The sequence below is a fragment of the Rhododendron vialii genome, chromosome 9a, assembly GCF_030253575.1.
Source record: "Rhododendron vialii isolate Sample 1 chromosome 9a, ASM3025357v1".
In the NCBI taxonomy this organism is placed as follows: Eukaryota; Viridiplantae; Streptophyta; class Magnoliopsida; order Ericales; family Ericaceae; genus Rhododendron; species Rhododendron vialii.
The window spans coordinates 14,388,391-14,405,382 of NC_080565.1; the positions used below are offsets into that span (position 1 = coordinate 14,388,391).

Sequence of the window (16,992 nt, forward strand, 5' to 3'; positions counted from 1 at the left end):
TACCAACTTCGCAAGGCGTCCCAGACTTGGTAGTATCATCGTCTGTTGACAACATCGAAATGAAAGTCACTAGCCAACTTTAGGAATTCAAAAAAGAAGGCAGAGAAAACGGCACAACTCATTCACCCACTCACACACACGAGATTGCAAATTTGAATCTTACAAATTTGTCCTTCTCTTTTGCCCCTGTTTCAACCTTGTTTTGCCCACAAATCAAAACAACAGGTCCTGATAACCGGTCAAGCATTTCGTGCACCTTACGGACAAACTCTTTACGATTAGACTTGGAAACAGCCTTTGACAACCAAAGAGAAGAGTCTGGAAAATAGACAATAATAGGTTGTCTAGATTGCAGGACCTGCATACAATAGGAGAAAAACTGTTACAAATTCGTTAACTATAACATCAAGGAAATTAACCAATCCTACATGGAGCATCATACCTCACACAGGGCCTCCATAGCGATATAGCATTCTTCCGCTTCAGTATCAAGATCGTGCTCCACATCCTTAACTGTAAGAAGAATAAACCTGTCAGCATGTTTTCAACTACATGTTCTTATACTCAGAAAAGGTAACTCATCTTCGTGGTATAGAGCAAGACTAGCAGTCTAGCAATAGATACTCTACTAACATTTGCGAAAATATAACAGGAAAGATCATGGCGTGTCCTGAAACTATGCTAAAAGCTCAGAACTAGAACAGAATAAAAGCAGAATTGTCTCAATCAAATGTTCCCCTAGGGCCCTCAAACTGAAAGATCATGTCATCCCTAAAAAAGAGACATGACGTGAATAAAATCAGTATTGACTGATACAGAAATGTCAATACGTACAAGCATATACATGTCTCATACAGAATAGTTCCAATACAGCAACTGAAGGTCAACGAATAGCCGCAACTGACAACTAATATTGATAACAAATGAATACAAGTTACTTCAAAAAAAAAGTTAAGCTATAGCATGATAGCATCCTGATTGTTTAAATGCATACAGGTTAACAGATATCTCCGATGACTGAAACAAAGAGCCAGGAATGAAGTTCTGACAGAAGGGCTTTCCAAAATAAAGAAATAAGGGCACAAGTCCCTGTGCAACAGATTTTCTACAAACTTGGCATCTGCAAAAGTGCAGTCTATTCTTAAAAGTGCTTAACCAGAATGTTCTCAACACACCACAGCTTTTACAGAGGCAAATTTTACATCATGGCGCAAGAAATGAACTTTACTAGTTCGACCTCATAATATGCATAGGTTAATATATCTATTGCCCCCATATAAAATATATCTGTTTTCAGGGCATCGGTCTGACCTGAGTGACGTTCAATGAGGAGTTGGCGGCAGAAAAAAGATCTCAAGAAAAAAAAGAAAAAATCCCGATTACCATTCAATTACAAAAGTAAATCAAGTGTCCCGGAAGCTGCGGAACTAATAATATATTCCTTCTAGATCTATCTTTATCATTCCCCGCTGACCGGGCTGGCCACGTTACAGAGTTCAATTGAACGAGCACGGAAGAAAGTGAGCCCCAATGACAAACAAACCTACAGGCGGGGCATTTTCGGGGAGTAGCCCGCTTCCCATTACTCAATAGGGCAATTCCTCGCACATAATTAAGGGAGCCATTGAAAGGTAACTAAAACACCAAAAACGGCGACTACCCAAGCTAATGATAGAGGCAAGAACACTTTCTGGCCAAGTCCCATTAATTGATCATAACAAGTAAAAATATTTGCCATCCTCTGTTTTTCAGAATTCTTTCACCATCTGGCATTCAAATATGCAAGTCAATATGTCCACAACATCATAAACACTTCTGTCAGCTTTAACAAATGAAACTTGGGAAGAATTAGTAACCTCTAATACAATACACATGCAAAATGCCATAAAATAAATCATGGAAAAGTTAAAATACTGCATGTACAATGAACCATGTAATTAAAATATAGAGAAATCCAGAAATATACCATTAATCCAATACACAGACGTTTTCCTTGCTTTCTCTGCGGCATTCCCTTCTTTTTCTTCCTCCCCTTCTTTTTCTCCCTCCCCTTCTTTGCTCTCATTGATATCCAAAATAACAGCAACACGGTCCTCATTCACCTCATAGATCTTCCCCCGTTGACCACTTGTCAAGGGCCTGCCACGTGTGTCATATTGGTTAGGATCCATGATTTCTCATCGAAATACATCAGGAAGCATAAAGAATTGCATAATTTCACCCATAAGCAACGCAAGGACCTAAAAGACTGGTCGAAGAAGAGATACAGCATAATAAACAAAACCACGCTCGTTGAAATGAGGAAGATAGAAAGAAAAAAGGTGGAAGCAAAATAATCAACCACAAAAATGACACGACCATGTATGTAACAATGAAAAAAAAACCAATATCTTCAATGCCTTTAAATCATATATACTAACACATGCTCCATAATAGTCACCGAACCAGGAAAGTGCTTTTTGTAGTGATGCATGAAGGTGCTTCTTCATGGTCAATAAGTTTTAAAGACCAAATTTTAATAGCAAAGAAGTGTTAGGTCACCAATTGCACAAAAGCTTAAATTAGTAAACAGATCAAACAAAGTACATCAAACTATCAAACACCCTCCCTAGTGTGCAACCCCATCTTGCACCTGGAGATACCAACCATTCACGTATAGAACAAAACAAAATACAAAGGGGACAAGCCGAAGGCAAAAAGAGAACAAATCCATAAGGGGAGACTTCAATCAAGACCTCACAGAAACCAAAGCTTAAGTTGCTCAAAAATGGTCAAGCAGTGTATATCAAGCTATCTAACAAGAAGAACCTCCAAGTACACCACCGAACAAAAATTTTATAAGTGAGTTTCACATGAAAAGAAATGAAAAAGGGCATGAAGCCATGAACTAATTTTAAGTAGGTGTACTCCATCTAAAAAAAAAGGTTACTCTTGGCTGTTAAAATGACGCCAATACACCTAATTATGTGTACGGCATTAATTACACTCGTAAACAGGGACAAGAATGACCCTCACTGTAAAGAAGCAACATGCAATGAAGCAACGAACTAGCATCTTCAAAGCAGAAATAAATTACTCGCAAAATGCAGTATCAATATGGCAAACAAAGAAGCATGACAAGTACAGCTTCCAAGCATACCATCAACTCGTTAGCGCAAGTATGAGTCCATGTAAATTGCCAATCAACAGTGGAGGTAAATAACAGTATTAATGTTGTGCATAAGTGCTTAACACACGCACGGCGCGCACATGAAAGAAGAGGTCCGTCGGATGACATTAAACGATATCAAACACTTGCAAGAAATTCCAAGCATTATTAGCTTGATTGAGTTATACACGATGATAATCTCAAGTGCAAACAACTAGAAAAATAAGGTATGATACACATAAAGGTTCCAGCTATTTGCCCACAGCCAGAAAGCCTGTCAATTTGTTTATAGCAATAGAACCATCATGAAGCACAGTTCGAATGCTACGAACAAGCATTATGCCAATGATCAAATGAAAATTAGAGTATCTAATTTCTCCGTGTCCCCACTATATACATTCCCTATGATGTTTCAGCAAGGAAACTTATGAAAGAGCAAGTCAGAAGAAACAATATCAAGAAAAGAAAAATCGAAAACAAAGTGAGTATCACTATAAGCTATGCCGATATTGTTCATCTCAAAACTACCAAGTTAGAGAACCTCATTATTGGTATCCGCAACATGCTTAATAAGTGGGATTGTTTAGGTATTACCCAACCCTAAATGCAGTGAGAGAAAAGACCAAATGATGTTCGCAAATACCTTTCCAATCGAAAAAAAAGATTTAACTAATTGCAAATTGAAACCCAAGACGAAAAGGGGGAACAACAGTTATTCTTCCGTACATCAAGACGACTTACCAACCCACCTGCCACTGATAATGGTAAAAGCATTAGTTGGACCATCAGAAGTTGGTATCTTCCCCAATATAACCCTGTGATGCATTATACATGTCAATAACAGGCCAGGCGGCAGCCATACTGTAGAGGGGATTCTTAAGTGTCCCAAACATACATGGGCAAAAGCCGCAAAACAACAACACCATCCCACATTCCCACCCCAAAGAAAACAAACAACACAAAACAAAACAAAAGGAACAACAAAAGAAAAGGTGCATTTTTCTCAGATCTCGGAATTTTCAAATATCAGCCACCTAATACGTGCGCCGCATTTTTTCTGGATGTAGACTAAATTACGAAAACCCCTATGCACAAAAGCTCATCTCTTCCAGACTCAGATCCTAAGCACGGAATCAAAACCCGAAAAAGGGCACAAACTCCAAATGAGAGAAGGTTAAAGAATAAGAATTGGAGGTACCTCTGACAATCAAAAAGCCAAAGCGCATCAAGACACAATTTTAAAGGTAAGTAAACTATCAGAACAGTCCAGGTGTCATGAGGGAGAGGCTAATTAGAAGCCTGGCTTATGACGCATAACAAACAAAAGTTTGACAGCAATGTGGTCCTAATCATCGAAGCACATCCACATGGAAGTTATGGCTCTGATTAAGTAAATACACCCTTGTGGCTTAAATCCCCAAACAAAGACCAGAGAGTATGAAATCATTGTTGACCACATTCCCCAACATGTTCTCTTTGAAAGCTTTTGCTCTCTTATGTAATCCACTCCTAGTTTCTCAGGTTTGCTAATGTTTTCTTGTTCAAATATCCTTACTAGAGTGGCTCTCATTGCTTCAAGAGCAACTTATAACCATCCAATGCAATAAATAGTTGCACATTTCTGCGACAGAAGTATGAAGCACAAAGGTAAAAATAGAATCAAACCAAAATGGAAAATAAAACAAACAACAAAAAGAAGATTCACAAAAGACGAGTTCAGTCAGCACAGTGTCTAACGTTGAAATTCACACTATCCACAAATGACAACACGATACCATCGACCAGCAATACCCCAACTCAAATGGAACAAAACTTTGGACCCACCTCTTACAAAGGATCACAACCGTCCAGACCCTCAAAGAACTATTAACTACAGCTTATAACTCAACAAAAACAGATTAAAAAAACACCAGCACTGAAGCAAAGAATGAAGTCCATAGAGAGATCATGCAGCAAGTAATTGCATTAAGTGCAATACAAAAAAATTAGAATCAACCAATGGGAGACTGAATAGATGGATTTGATTCGTGAGCACTTTAAGGTCCTGAATGTAAACAAAACATCAATTTGAACGCCATAAATGTCACTCGTAGTCCATACCAACACTACTCCATGAAAACGAACTTGTTTCCAGAAAATGAAAAACTTTCAAGCTCTTGGAAATCCGAGAAATACTGAATTAAATGTACTGATATGATGCATCAAGGAAAGGTGAAGACCTGTTATCAGCTTCAATGTGGACGGAAGGACCAACATATTTGACCCGATCCCCTGGTAACAGACAATAAAAAAATATATACATCAATAAAAGAACAGCAATTTCGCTGTCATACACAGGGATCCACAGTCATTTACCAGATATTATCAATCATCACGCAAATGCATTTTCCGGATAATATTGTGATACTGAAACCATCAAGGACAACCAAAAACACACTGGAGTGGACACCGACACAACAACCAGCAAACCCACCGCCTAACACCACTTCAGTTCCAAAATGAACCCAACCACAGTGAAACAGCAACGCTCTGCCACCCCGCGAGACCATAACTCCACCACCAATACTGACACTACCACTACAAACACCACTGCTTTGGCAACTATCCATTTTTTTAATTACCTGCATATTCCCATAATCCAACCTTCCACAATACTGTCATCCCCACCACTACCTAAAGTATCCTTCCATAGATAGCATTTGAAAGTCATTCTTTCTGTCATGCACGCTTTTGTCAAAATGATAGCAGGTAAAAATGAGATAATCCAAATAGAATTATCAACGTAAGCAACAGCCAATGAACAGAGCTACTGCGGAAAAATGGATACATCCAATGTTGATCAAAAGTTTATTATGATATCAGAACAAGAAAGCAGCAGCCGTTGTTCATTATTTTCAGTGTTGGCGTGAGGCAGAGAAAGAGCACTTCATGAAAAAGCTGGCAATAAAAAATCAAATTTTCTCATGTCTAGTGCAAGAACTTAAAGAATGTTCCCATAAAAACATAGATGAAATCAGCATGTGACTAGACAAAGGCCATTCTGATCTATTCTAAACAAATAATGGCAAATATTTCCATTGTTAGTTATGGCTTGTAGCATCAGGAGTTTCTTTAATTTTCTGTAAACAAAGAAAGATACTGTAGAGAGTCAACTCGGGCTGTCATCTAACAACAATTTAGGAAAACATTGTCCTTGGTATGTTAGATCTCCATAATTAGACAATGCATAGTGAGCATTAAGAAAGAAGTAAATAAGCACATAAGCACGAAAAGTATGGAAGCTAAGACAAAAGAACTGGTAAGGACTTCAAATGTATACCTTTCTTTAGTGGTCGTTCAGGTCTATCTGAAGTCTCAACATTCTCCGACTTTGAAGCTTCAGATGAACTTTCAGATACTCCAGAAACACTCTGCAAGAAATGCAATTTCCGAATAAGAAAATACACGGAATTTGGAAAAAAAAATTAACGAAAAAAATCCAAATTATGTTGAAAGTGATTTCGAGCCCCTTCCACATACGAGGCCTTAGTAGACAATATTATAGGTTCTTAAGAGCATCCACAATGTAATAATCAAAAGAGAATAATCAAAACTTGCCACATCAGATTTTGACTATCCATTTAGAGGTTGTTAAAGTTAGCAGCGTCAAGTCCCATATTGTTTATTTTTTGCCCATAATCAAAATGAGTTGGCAAAAATTCAAATCTAACTATTCAAATCTAACTGTTAGTTTTTTTCATCTCAATCTAATGGTCTACATTGATGGCATTCTAGTAAAATAAGTGAAAGTGGAGAGCATTTGTTAAAATCTATAAAGTGATCAATATTGTTAAATGCACAACCACTTGCCAAAATGGGGAGTGAGTTTCACCTACCAATAAAGCATTTGCTTTATGGAGAGTGAGTTTCACTTTCCCATAATGGTTGTACTTGATTGAGAAGATGTGGGGTCCAATAAATTTGGTTATTGGCAAAAGGTTGCTAGTTTTGATTATCCAAATGCCCAAAATCTGATGAGTTAGCCTCAGAGGTTGCAAAGTTTGATTATTACAATGTGAATACTTTTTTGAGCACACATTGTTAACTTTAGTAACCTTTTGGTTTTGATTATTACATTGTGGATGCTCTTAGACCCCCCAAGCTAAACGTCAATACTGAACAGACTTGGACCAATAGTTTGCAGTTGCTAAAGTTATCAGTATTTAAAACATTACTAGCAAATACAGTACTAGAAAATAATCAAAATATCGAACGTAACTGCAATCCTTTCAGCCGTATATTAAGTAAGAGTACACTACACTACTACCACGAAGTTGCGCAACATCCCTCCATGCATTATCTCATGAAGCACCTCGCTTCACATTGTAAATCACATGCATAGCAACCCGTTGAAATGTTCAATTTACAAGCTAAAGTCCTACTTCTAGTCCTTATTCCATAAGATGACAAGTTCCAAAACAAGGTGCTCTTTTGTGCACCAAATTTGCATTAAGAACATGAAGGAGCTTGGATAGGAGATTTCTAGTGAATAAATTAATGAATTAAAAATGGGTACAAACTCAGTGCAAAATAAATACTTATAAACTTGAATCTACCATGGTCCGAATAACCCAGAGCTTACGCTATATTGAGAATTCGCATAACAGAGAGGCATTGCAAAGGGATACTGAAAATGGAATGGAATTGAAAATGGACAGTGATGATTTGCAGCTAGAGTGGCACTGGTCACAATGGAGATGGTGGGAAAGAGAAAACTCATCCAGGGGGAGAGAATAGGGAAAAGTATGATTGAAACCTTCTCCTCCACATAACACAAGTGAATAGTAATAAAATGAAAACCAATAACAAAATTGTGGAGCTTACAGGGAACTATGTAATTGCCCCAATACTTATTACTCAAAAGTATCCCAAAGCCACCAAGAGAATACTAGGCTTCTCCAAAGTGAAAATCTATGCCTGTAAAAATCATCAAATTAGATGTTGCCTCCCGCTATACCATAATGAGACGTATTACTGGGGAAGTCTGTATATTAACCCCACGAAAGTTTGATGCTTAGACCATTGTTGAGTTCAAATCCGGAGATATTAAGTTATTAACCACAGTAAAGTTTGATGTTTTTCCCATTTGCTTAGGTCAACAAAGTAGTAATACAGAAACCTATATCTCCTTTGAAAGATTCTCAACCTCAAGAGTCCTAAAACAAAACAAAGAAAAAAAATCAGCTAACAAACAAAGGAAGTATAAAAACACTCACATAAAGGGAACTAGTAAGGTAAAATACAGATAAACACACAACGATGCACAATCTTTTGGCAAGCATCACATTCTTGTTTAAGGCTATAAGCCAAATAAATGTATTTATTTATTTTTTTGATCAGAAGCCAAATAAATGTACAATTTCAGTTTTTCTTACACTAAAGCTTTTTTCTTTTCTTCTCTTTGTTTTCTTTGGTATTTGGGAGATTATATGAAATTTTGATAACCATCTGAAAACTTCAGATATAGTTTTACCTTCTCAAAATCTTCAAGGTTGTAGGGAACAAGCTTCTTCAGGGCTTCAGCAGATACCTGCACATCATCATCATCACTGCCTTCTGATTTTGCCTCACCGCTACTTGTCCACTCTTCCTCATTACTTCCATCATTCTCATCCTCAACCTCTGACTCTGAAGTGCACTCTTCCCCTGATTCTAAATTATCACCATCCGATTCACTTTCAGATGAGCAATCCTCACCGAAATTCTGCATAATATGAGAATTAATGACTGCAACTTGACAACGCAAATACCAAAAGAGAATTAATATCCTTACCCAAAAAATATCTTTGACTACTTGCTGAGTAAATATGGTTCAAATAAAAACCAAAAAACAAAGATTCAAAATTTCAAAAGCTTACATAAGGAGCCAGAACGCTGCTGTCAAGCACAAGTAAAGGAACTTGCATGTCCCGAGCCAGTGCTCTAACTACTCTTTCTCTGTAGAGTTCAGTACCTGTCAAATAATCAATTCAAACATTCTTTATCAATAAGCAAACGTGAACAGAGATAACCGTTGACATACGAAGCTGCCATTTGGCAAACAAGGTGTAAATAATCTACCCGGAACACTCTGCAGCAGTATCCTCGCACTTGAAGAAGTTAGACGAGAACCATAAGCTGTAGTGAACTTCTTATGCTTCAAATGGGAAGAAGCACATTCCGCTAAAAGCTTTTTAGTGTGTTCACTGTGAGAATAGCAAATTAATTTCCACAAGTTTAACAATTTAAAGCTTACTAAAGAGTAAACAAAAAGCAAATTAACAGACACAATCACTTACTGAATGAAGTAAGGAAATGTTTCCCATGAAACTGTTATTTTCTCCCAAGGAACAACTCTCCTCAGGAACTCATTTTTAAATCTTTCCCGCCTACTTAGGAATGGTGATTCCTTCTTTTTACTCTCAATGGCCAGAATCTCATTGTTGAGCCATTCCTTCTGCTCTTGCTCCCCAAGTCGAGCATGCGCATCACAATGCTTCACATTTTCCTTAACCTTTTCCCTTCTAACCTTCCCCTTATCAAAGTGAGCCCCGTCCTTTACAGGTATATGTTCATCATTACTTGCCTTGCTTCCATCACCTTCTGAGCTAAAACACCTTAGTTGACGACTACTCCAATTTGCATTGGTCCTCCCTTGTAACCTTATGAGTCTACTGATAGGGGTGACATCCCTTGACAAGGGAGAATCTAAAACATATCTTCTAATTAAACTAACTTGAGGAGTGCAGGCCCCTGTTGAAGTTGTAAAACTCGAATAACTAGAACCTGCTTGATCTCGATAGTTTGAACTAACAAAAAACTTGGATTGCTGCAACAATAGATCCCATTTTCTACTTTTACACTTTAATCTCCTTGCATACATTGCAACTTCTGATGTTGATAGTAGATACCTGCCACATGGAAATGTGTGCCCCGTCAAGTTTATCATGTCCTGAAAGTTTATGTTGACAAACAGAATCAATGAGAAGCCTGGTACGAAGCCCGAAAATGTAAACTTTGTTTAGCAGAAGATTTGTATACTTAGTTTAGCTGACATGTTATATCCAGGATTTTACAAGGCTTAGTCAAGTTGGTATCTTTGCAATTATTCCATTTTATCTGGTTATTGACAGAAGCCAGAACCAAAAAGTATCCATACACATAAACGCAGGAAACTCCCACACCGCTTACCAGCAAAATAGCTAAAACAAATAACTATCAGCTCAACAAAATAACAAAAAGGAACACATGGGAATAGAAATGTTTTAGCAATATCAAAAAAATGGAAACACAAACTACAATTGGAGGCTTAGAAAAACTATAAAACCAACTTTAGAAGCACGCACCCATCACAAAATAACAAAAATAAATATACTTTCATTCTCCATATCAATCCAAATTCGCCCAAATAATGTATGCCTTCGGCAAAGAGCCAAGACGGGACGCGCACGCGCGCCAATGGCACAGAGTAACAATGCGCTGTATCTATGCAAATGAAATTGAATAACTGGCGAGTAAATGGTTCCATACATAGGTTTTGATATACCAAAATCGAAAGCCTTAACTATCTGTGAAGGGGTTATGAAGGGAAATCATAAGTATGTTTTTTCCAATTAGACAGTTAAATCAGTGGATCGGAAACTGTAACGAGGAGAAAGCATTGAGCCAAAAACGGACCTTTTTTTGTCGATTTGGGTTGTCAAACCCTATATTGCTTCGCGGCCGAGGCCAAGAGAAAGAACAGAGCGTTTTTGTGTTCGTAAATTCGGGTGTGAAGCTGTTTGAGGACGGCCGTAAAGGGTGGAGCGATAGAAAGTGTGCTACGACCGTTTAGGAATGGGGGAATTACGGTTCAGCGGAGAGCGGGGCAAATAAGTCCCAACACATGGGACACTTTTTGGGAATTAAAAACCCATGGAAAGAGGAAAAATAATGTCCAGCTCATGGTATTTATAATTTACTCAAACAAAAGTATCCCTCTCTATTGTAACACATACTCAGGTAGCAATAAATACACATTCAGAGAGCAATATACACACTCAGGAGCAGTATTATATGATTGAAAGAGCAATATAATTTAATTAAAAGTGCAATATTATGTGATTAAAAAAGCAGTGAAGCTACGTCCACCGATTCCCAAGTCGATGAACTTCCACCGATACCTTATACGCGACGCTGTTTTGGATTATTATTTTTTTGGTGTTAAAACATTTGGTTTTATCCTTCTCTTAGGACTCTTCAACGAGAGCCCTTTAGCTAAAAATTAATTATGAACCTTTTGGATAAAATGATCAGAAAAATAATATCTTTGCACCGGTTCAAACGGATTGAAAATCGGAACGCTTAATTTTTTTCATTTGGTTTTATGGTTCTCTTGGCTTTTCAATGAGAGCCCTAAAGTTAAAAATTAATTATGATCATTTAAGATAAAATAATAAGTAAAATAAGATCTTTGCATCAGTTTAAAATGATTGAAAAATTAGAACACTAGTTTTATTTCATTTGGTTTTATGATTTTCTTAAGGCTCTTCAATCAGAGCCCTAGAGTTAAAAATTAATTATGATTCTTTAAGATAAAATGATTAGAAAAATAAAACCAATTTTTTTTCTTAAATAATCATAATTAATTTTTAGCTCTAGGGCTCTCGTTGAAAAGCCCTAAAAGCATCTCCAATCCATCCAAAATAGAGGATGGATGTAACACATTGAGGAAATATTTTGTAATTTATTCCATTTTTTCTTCACTTTTTGTACTTTTTGGGAGAATCTTTGAGGGACCCATCGTCCTTTTTAGAGTTTTGGAGGAATTTTGTACTCCAAATTTACTTTTGATCCTCCATTTTTAGAGGACCAAATTTACTTTTAGAGGACCGAACTCTAAAAAGGACGGTGGGTCCCTCAAAAATTCTCCCAAAAATTACAAAAAGTGAAGAAAAAAGAGAATAAATTATAAAATCTCCCCTCAATGTGTCACATCCATCCTCTATTTTGGAGAAATAGAGGTGGATTGGAGATGCTCTAAGAGAACCACAAAACCAAATGCAAAAATCTTATTTTTTTGATCATTTTATCAAAAATGATCATAATTAATTTTTACCTCTACGGCTCTCGTTGAAGAGCCCAAGAGAAGGATAAAACTAAATGTTTAAACAAAAAAAAAATCCAAACCCACATTCAACTTAGATTCATAGAAGGGACAACTTAGATTTATAGAATGAGCAACTTAGGTCCAAACTCAAATTCAACTACATATCGACTCATGATCTCATACAATGAACAACTTAGGTTCATAGAAGGGACAATTTAGGTTCATAGAAAGGGCAACTTAGGTCCAAACCTATATTTAACTTAGGCCCATAGAAGGGGCAACTTAAATTCATAAAAAGGGCAATTTAGGTGTAAACCCAAATTCAACTACATATTGACTCGTGATCTCATAGAAGGAGCAAATTAGGTTCATAGAAGGGGCAACTTAGGTTTATAGAATGGACAACTTAAGTACATAGAATGGGCAATTTAAGTCCAAACCTAAAATCAATTAAGGTCCATAAAAGGGGCAACTTAAATTCATAGAAAGGGCAACTTAGGTTCAAACCCAGATTCAATTACATATCAACTCATTATCTCATACAAGAGGTAATTTAGGTTCATAAAAGGGACAACTTAGATTTATAGAAGATGCAACTTAAGTCCATAGAAGGGGCAACTTAGATTTTAGGCTTTCTATTTGCAAACCTATAAAGCAGAAACGTGATTATAAGAGCCTTAGAGATAAAATTTAATTATGTTTTTTGTAGAATAATATGATAAAAATAATAAGATCTTCACACTGGTTCAAACGGATTGAAAATTGGAGCAGATAATTTTTTAAACTGTATTTTTAATATATAAACAGTTTAAAAAAATTAAGTGCTGCAATTTTTAATCCATTTGAACAAGTGCGAATATCTTATTGTTCTAAACATATTATTTTAAAAAGATATAATTAACTTTTGTCTTTAAGGCTCTAATAATCATGTTTCTACTCCATAGGATTCTAAATAAAGAGCAGATACTTAATTATGAGAGTTCTAGAAACAAAAGTTAATTATGATCCTTTAGAATAATATGTTCAGAATAATAAGATATTTGCACTTGTTCAAACGGATTAAAAATTTGAGCACTTTTTAAACTGTTTATATATTAAAAATACAGCTTACAAAATTATCTGCTCCAATTTTCAATCCGTTTGGACCAGTGTGAAGATCTTATTATTCTGATCATATTATTCTAAAGAGACATAATTAAATTTGATCTCTAAGGCTCTTATAATCACGTTTCTGCTTCATAGAATTGCAAATAGGAAGTTTAAAATTTTTTTTCCTCCAAATATGGTACCTTTTTTGGTGTGGGTCCCTGTGCCACGAGGCACACCAGAGGCCTGCGTCCTTTCAAATGTGTATGGGTTAGATTAGTCTTTTTACATCATCTTTCCATGTACGAGGAATTGTTTTTTTCCGTTTCATATCTGGGGCAATTTCCAGAAAACCTGTTCATAGGTTGAGAATTTTTTTCCCCTGGTTCCACTGAACGCGAATTCCCCCTTTAGGAATGTTGTGCCGTGTGTGTGAGGGATTGGGAAATGGGAAATCTGTAGCCAAACACCACGAAAGGCACTTTGTACGGCATACACGTATGATCGATCTTAAACAATGAAGGATTGATATATGATTTTTAATTATGACCGGTAAGAATCATTTATTATCGGTTATAATTGATTTTTAATGTGAAACATTGATTGATGAGATCGACGATTATGTATCGCCCTACACGTCCATTACATGAGAATGCACTACAACAACTCCGGATCCGTGTGAGAGAGAGAGATTTGGATTAGAAACTTGATTGGGACAAGGCATCTTCATTCTCCAAATGCTAGATTCATATTTTTATCCAAATTTATTATTGAATGGCATACTTGTAATTAATAAGTGGCACATTTGTAATTAATGTGGGTAAAAAGAATGTTAGAAAAAATAGGTATTGGTTTAAGTCTCCTCAAATTGGGGTGAGAAAATGAGTTAAACTCAAACTAGGTAGACAAATGAATATGACATTGGAGATGAGTTTTAGGTTTTTTACTCAAATTTTGGACATGGTTAGTAAAATGGGTAAGTATTAAAGATGCTCTTACCCATTTCTTCACCCAAATTTGGGTAAAACATCTCCAATGCTAATTTTTTTATTTGTACCCAAATCTCTTAAGTGAATGGCACACTTGTAGTAAATGAGTATTTGTAATTAATGAAAATGAATAGAATGTGTGAGAAAAATGGATATGGATTTGGGTCTCCCCAAATTTAGGTGAAGAAAATGGTAACTCAAAATAGATCGGTAAATGGATGCGACATTAAAGATAAAGTTTGAGTTTGTACTCAAACTTTGGGCATAGGTTATAAAATAGGTAAAGATTGAAAATGCTCCTTAAGATCCGAGGTTGTTTGGGAAGTGTCCCAAATGGCCCAAGGATTGGAACGGGAGAAAGCGAAGAGCAAACATACCAAAGGTCAATCTAGCGGATTTGAAATTCTCTTTCATTCCACCTGTACCCAGGCGCTTCATATTTGCCCGGAGATTGTCTGTACTCAATTGCAACTTCCGGATGGGCATTAGAGCAAGTTCAATGCTTAAATGTGAAGGAAAATGATAATGTCAAAATTGTTTTGTTGGTGTCAAAACTCTAGTGCAGGTACATATCTTTTGTGCACTATAATTTTGATACCAACAAAAATAGTTTCAGCATTATCACTACTCAATGTAAAACGGCTGTACTAATTATATAGCAAAAAGGATTTTTCTTTCTTGCCATATCTTGACTCTCCATATAAATCAAATAGTTTCAGATATTAACTTCACTTTACCCGTTCACAACCAATCTCTATGAGGCATCACCAATATTTCATTGTAGCATCAAACTCTAGACTTTACAAGAAAGTAAGTCATAATCCCAAAGATTGATGATGGAGCGTAAGGTTTGGTGTTGATGTAATGACCTATGTGCCAACATCTAACGTTTGGTGATGTCACATAAAATTTATAGTAGCTTTAGGTCCCAATCCACATTCCAAAATAAATACTTAAAAAATAAGGACTTATTTTCAAGCTTTAAAGTAATGGGTTAATGAATATATATATATATATATATATATATTGGTAGGGTTTGACTATCAAATAAAATCCACATTACATATTTTTTGATTTTAGTAAGTCTATTATTTTTAAACTTGAAAATTGCAAGTATTTATTTTTTAAGGAGGTAAACTAAAACACTACCTTAAAGTTTGGTGATATATCAAAGAGATTCGGGATTGGGTATAAAGTTTTGGTGATGTCGTATAGAGTTTGGTAGCTTTTTTTGTGATAACTAGTTGCAATTTAAAAATCCGACGGTTGTTTGAAAAGAAAATCACTCTCATGGTTAACTTCGGTGGCTACCTTTACCCTTTTTTTATTAGCAACAAATATCTTATTAAGATTGATAAGGGTACATTGATTAAATCTTATTTACGGTAATGTTTATTTAAATTTTTTAGATTTCAGACAATTTCCTATCCAGACAAATTTCAGTTGTAATAAGTTAGTTAATTTATTTTACCATTAGTAGGTGATTATCTAAAGTTTTAATGAAGTTAACATCTAAAGTTTTAATGAAGTTAACATATTTTTCCTAAATAAAAAGGTAAATTTTATTTCTAACGTACCCAATTTTCAAGGTATTACAGCATCCACAACACGGAGGTCATTAGGTCATCGAGGGGGAAAAACTTCATTAGACATTAATACCTATGTGACCAAATGACCTTTATCTAAATTAAATGATTTTAAAGATCAATAGAATATTGAATTATTAGTTAAATGTGATACGATGATGTGGCCGTTGATATCAGACAAATGTATTCTTTGATTTACAAATTAAGACAAGACGGTTCCATTAGGGCCATTTATGGGCTCTTTTATATTTTACTTTGATGACGATAAAAAATTGTTCATTTTTCAAGCTCGTTGATAACATCTCAGTGATCTCACCAAGCAAAAAACTACGACAAAGTCATGTTAACACCCTATTAGTCAATTATATTTCAAAACTAATTTATTTTACAAAACCGAGCTAAAAGTGTCAGGGTTTGTTAATGGCTCAATTCAACACACCATATGTGTGAACCCTCATATTTGATGTATGCGATTGTGGTTATAGCCAAACACGGTCCAAAAGAAGTATTGACCCGGCAAGCCTGTCTCATAGAGTCATGAGTAATTTCGTGCCTTTTGTGGGGCTTAATAAAATTCTAAACCTAGGGTTTTTCCCTTTTCGATCAATTAAGCGGTCTGTCAAATCGTCCTACCGACGGCTGAGATGAAAGTGTCGTAATTACAGTATATCACTTTTCATCATATTTTTTTTTCTTATTCAAATTTTTTTCGCATTTGTTAGTTTTTTGGGATTATTGCTTCTTCATGACAAAATGAATCTAAAAAGTAAAAAATTACGATCGAAATCCAATTTTTTTTTAATAAAGATAAAAAAATTAGCTTATTGACTTATTTTTGTTTTTATTCAAAAAAATTAAGTTTCGATTGTAATTTTTTACTTTTTAGATTCATTTCGTCATGACAAAGCAATAATTATCAAAAAATTGATAAAAAATTAACAAATGCGAAAAAAATTTAAATAAGAACAAAAAAATAAGCCACTTATCTTATTTAGCCAAACCGCTCCTTATTTCCTACTTTATTTTACTACGTACTAGTATATTTAATTTTATTTTTTCTTTCGGTCATTTTAGTCA

At 35.6% G+C, this 16,992-nt stretch overlaps 1 protein-coding gene across 2 annotated transcripts in view; it reads right to left on the reverse strand.

Annotated features, from left to right (window-relative positions):
• LOC131300752 (uncharacterized) overlaps positions 1-10,999 on the reverse strand; it is a 41,416-nt gene extending 30,417 nt beyond the window's left edge. The window contains exons 1-12 of one of the 2 annotated variants that reach the window (XM_058326730.1): positions 10,844-10,999; positions 9,466-10,118; positions 9,248-9,372; positions 9,046-9,140; positions 8,661-8,891; positions 6,468-6,558; positions 5,368-5,419; positions 3,898-3,963; positions 1,967-2,139; positions 443-513; positions 164-358; positions 4-42 (exon numbers count right to left, since the gene is read on the reverse strand). In XM_058326730.1, the coding sequence (XP_058182713.1) occupies positions 4-42; positions 164-358; positions 443-513; positions 1,967-2,139; positions 3,898-3,963; positions 5,368-5,419; positions 6,468-6,558; positions 8,661-8,891; positions 9,046-9,140; positions 9,248-9,372; positions 9,466-10,115 (1,788 nt within the window). In that variant the 5' untranslated portion in view covers positions 10,116-10,118; positions 10,844-10,999. The remainder of the gene's footprint in view (positions 1-3; positions 43-163; positions 359-442; positions 514-1,966; positions 2,140-3,897; positions 3,964-5,367; positions 5,420-6,467; positions 6,559-8,660; positions 8,892-9,045; positions 9,141-9,247; positions 9,373-9,465; positions 10,119-10,843) is intronic. The other variant, XM_058326731.1, reaches the window with a different exon arrangement.
• Positions 11,000-16,992: the final 5,993 nt, after the last annotated feature.